Source organism: Monoraphidium neglectum, assembly GCF_000611645.1.
Source record: "Monoraphidium neglectum strain SAG 48.87 unplaced genomic scaffold scaffold04958, whole genome shotgun sequence".
Taxonomy (NCBI): domain Eukaryota; kingdom Viridiplantae; phylum Chlorophyta; class Chlorophyceae; order Sphaeropleales; family Selenastraceae; genus Monoraphidium; species Monoraphidium neglectum.
The window spans coordinates 1-2,809 of NW_014008672.1; the positions used below are offsets into that span (position 1 = coordinate 1).

The 2,809-nt window shown below is 66.1% G+C and overlaps 2 protein-coding genes across 2 annotated transcripts in view; both read left to right on the forward strand.

The window, feature by feature from the left end:
• Positions 1–290: 290 nt before the first annotated feature.
• MNEG_15017 (anaphase-promoting complex subunit 2) lies at positions 291–1,476 on the forward strand (the record flags this gene model as incomplete). Its single annotated transcript, XM_014036511.1, has 2 exons — positions 291–678; positions 1,178–1,476. The coding sequence occupies 2 exons, from the start codon at positions 291–293 to the stop codon at positions 1,474–1,476; spliced, it is 687 nt and encodes a 228-aa protein (XP_013891965.1).
• A 646-nt stretch (positions 1,477–2,122) lies between these two features.
• Positions 2,123–2,809, forward strand: part of MNEG_15018 (hypothetical protein) — a gene marked incomplete at both ends in the record, with an annotated part of 1,759 nt that continues 1,072 nt past the window's right edge. The window contains 3 exons of the mRNA XM_014036512.1: positions 2,123–2,149; positions 2,305–2,445; positions 2,636–2,800. Of these exons, the coding sequence (XP_013891966.1) occupies positions 2,123–2,149; positions 2,305–2,445; positions 2,636–2,800 (333 nt within the window). The remainder of the gene's footprint in view (positions 2,150–2,304; positions 2,446–2,635; positions 2,801–2,809) is intronic.

Genomic DNA, 2,809 nt, shown 5'->3' on the forward strand with positions numbered 1-2,809 from the left:
GTGCGCTATTCGGGGCAGTGATGGGGTGGGAGGGTGGTGCGCCTGGGCAGAGCCTGCCGCTCCCCTTTCCTTCCGCCAGCCTACGACACATGCGGACGGGCCCCCTCGCGCCCTGCTCTGTGCAGCTGGGCAGCCATCGTGCCACCCCGCAGCCAGCACCCCGCACCAATATGCCGACATCGTCGCGCAGCACTGCTGCATACAACCCCCTCTCTTCCCTTGCGCACCTTGCTTCGTCCCTCCCGCCTTTCTTCCCTATTTCACCCCCCGACGACACCCCTGCACATCACATGACGCTGGAATCAACCTTTTCCCCCTACCCCCAACCCCCCACAAAACCCCAGGTCTATGCCGAGCGCTACCACCACCTCAAGGCGCCCCGCAAGCTGATGTGGCGCCCGTCCCTGGGGGCCGTGACCCTGGAGGTTTCGTGCGGGGGTGCGGCCATTGAGTTCCGCGTCACCCCGCTGCACGCAGCCCTGCTGCTGCGCTTCGCCGGCAGGGCCCCCGGGGACGCGCTGTCGGCGGGGGCCCTGGCGGCGGCGCTGGGGGTGCCGCAGGCGGTGGTGCGGCGCAAGGCGCTGTTCTGGGTGGACAACGGCGTGCTGGCGGAGGGGCGGACGGCGGGGGGCGACGTGGCGTACCGCCGGGTGGAGGCGCTGGACCCCTCGCGCATAGGTGGGGGGCGCTCGCTGCTTGGTTGGAGGAGTGTGTGTGTGCGTGTGTGTGCGTGTGTGTGTGAGTGTGTGTTGCTGGGTGCGTGTGTGTGTGTGTGTGCGTGTTGCTGCAAACCCTGGGCTTGAGTGTCCCTCTTGCTTCTCGTGATGCCTAGTTGCAGCTCGTGCGCCATGCCCCTCACCAGAACCCACACGCACTTGCGCAAAGGGAGAAGGCGGAGGGCGGGCCCTTCGCCCGTCACACGATGCCCCCACCAGCACCGCTCCACCTCAGGCGCACCCCGGCCCTTCAAACATGATAGAATCAATTGCAACTTGCCCTCCCTCCCCCGCGCCCAAAAACCACGATGTTCATGACACCTCCAGATCTGTCTTCAGCCCTCGCAGCACATTCACTGTACGCAACGCCTGGCACCCCCTCACCAGCATCAACACCATCGACACCCCTTTACACGATTTTACCGATCCCCCTCCCCAACCCCCGCACCACATACCCGCAGTCTCTACCGAGGCGTCTGACCTGTCGTGGGACGACGCCGCCGCCGGCGGCCCCGCCCCCGGCGCCGACGACGCCCTGGCCGGCATGGCGCCCTTTGAGAACTTCATCCTCGGGATCCTCACCAACTTCTCCGCCGTCGCGCTGGACCGGCTGCACAACCTGCTGCGCGTGTTTGTGGTGGGGGAGCCCAAGTATGAGGGCCGCAGCCAGGAGCAGCTGGGGGCGTTCCTGGCGCACCTGGTGGCGCAGGGCAAGGTGGAGGTGGACGCGGCGGGGGTGTACCGGCGCAAGAAGGGCTGACGCGGGGCGGGGCCGGCTGCGCGGCCGGCGGCGCGCGGAGGCGGGCGTGCTCAAAACTGGTCGATCTGGGTGTGTGTAACTGGGCCGCACGAGCGAGCATGGAGCGGCGCTCAAGCTCCTCCTTGAAAGGGCGCTTTGCGTGCGAACGCAGCAGCGGCATCGGGTGACGGCGGCCGCTGGCATGAGTTGGCTCGGTTGCGGCTGACCACGGTCAAAGCCGCCTGTGCGACGGCCTTGGCCGGGCGCCGGCAGCCATGTGTAGCTGACATTCATGCTAGCACATTATCATTCTGTAATGGCTGGGGGTAATCGTCATTGCATCGCATGGTGGCGCCCCGTCGATGCGGCAAGCAAGCCTTTGGCATCATGGGGCGTGGCGGCACCTGCGCAGTCACCCCGTCGTCGAGGCAACATTTGATTGAGTTGCTGCCTGAATGTTGTACGCCCTCATGCAAAACCCCCTCATTTACCTTTTTGTTTGTTTTTATTGCTCTGCCGCAGAAAGGATGCAGCTATGATCTGCTACAAAATCAAAGCGCGCTGAGGGGTTGGACTCCCTGTCTCCGTACTGGCGAAAGTGGCCATGCGCTATTTTCGCCACCGTATGAGGCCTTGGGCTGCGCTCTTGGTCATCTACGCGACATCGATGCTCACGCCCTCGTGCGCCTCGCAAGTAGGTCTGAGTAATAAGTGTTTTTGTCGGTGCAGCCTCGAGCCTACCGCGCGGCGTGATTGTTGCTGTGCTCGCACCTGCGCATGCCTCGCCGGCCGCGCACCCGGCACCTGCCTGTCAACCGACACCCACCCGCCCCGCGCGCGCCACCGCAGCCCGTGCCGGGCTCGGTGGTTCGCAAGGTGTGGGAGGGACGGCGCTCTCTGGGTGCCGATGACGTGCGCAAGCTGCGCGATGAGGTGGCGGAGATGTTTGACCACGGGTTCCGGCACTACATGGAGCACGCCTTCCCAAAGGTCCGTCTCTGGGGGGGGGGGTTGGGGGACCCCAGTAACGCAGCGAGCGCGCGCCTGCTCATCCCAGAAGGAAGCCACGGGAATGGCCCATGCAGCTTGCAACCTGCAAGCTGCCTCGCCCAAGCCGTGTGCATGGGCCATCTCAAGGCGCCCTTCGCCGCCACCGCCACCGCCGCATGTTGCGCCGCAGGACAACCTGCGTCCAGTATCGTGCGGCGGCGAGGACTGGCAGGGCGGCATGGCGCTGACCCTGGTGGACGCATTGGACGCCCTAGTGCTGCTGGGGCGGCGGGGGGACGCGGCTGAGGCGGTGGAGCGGCTGCGGTGGGCGCTGGACTTTGACCTTGACCAGGAGGTGGGGGGG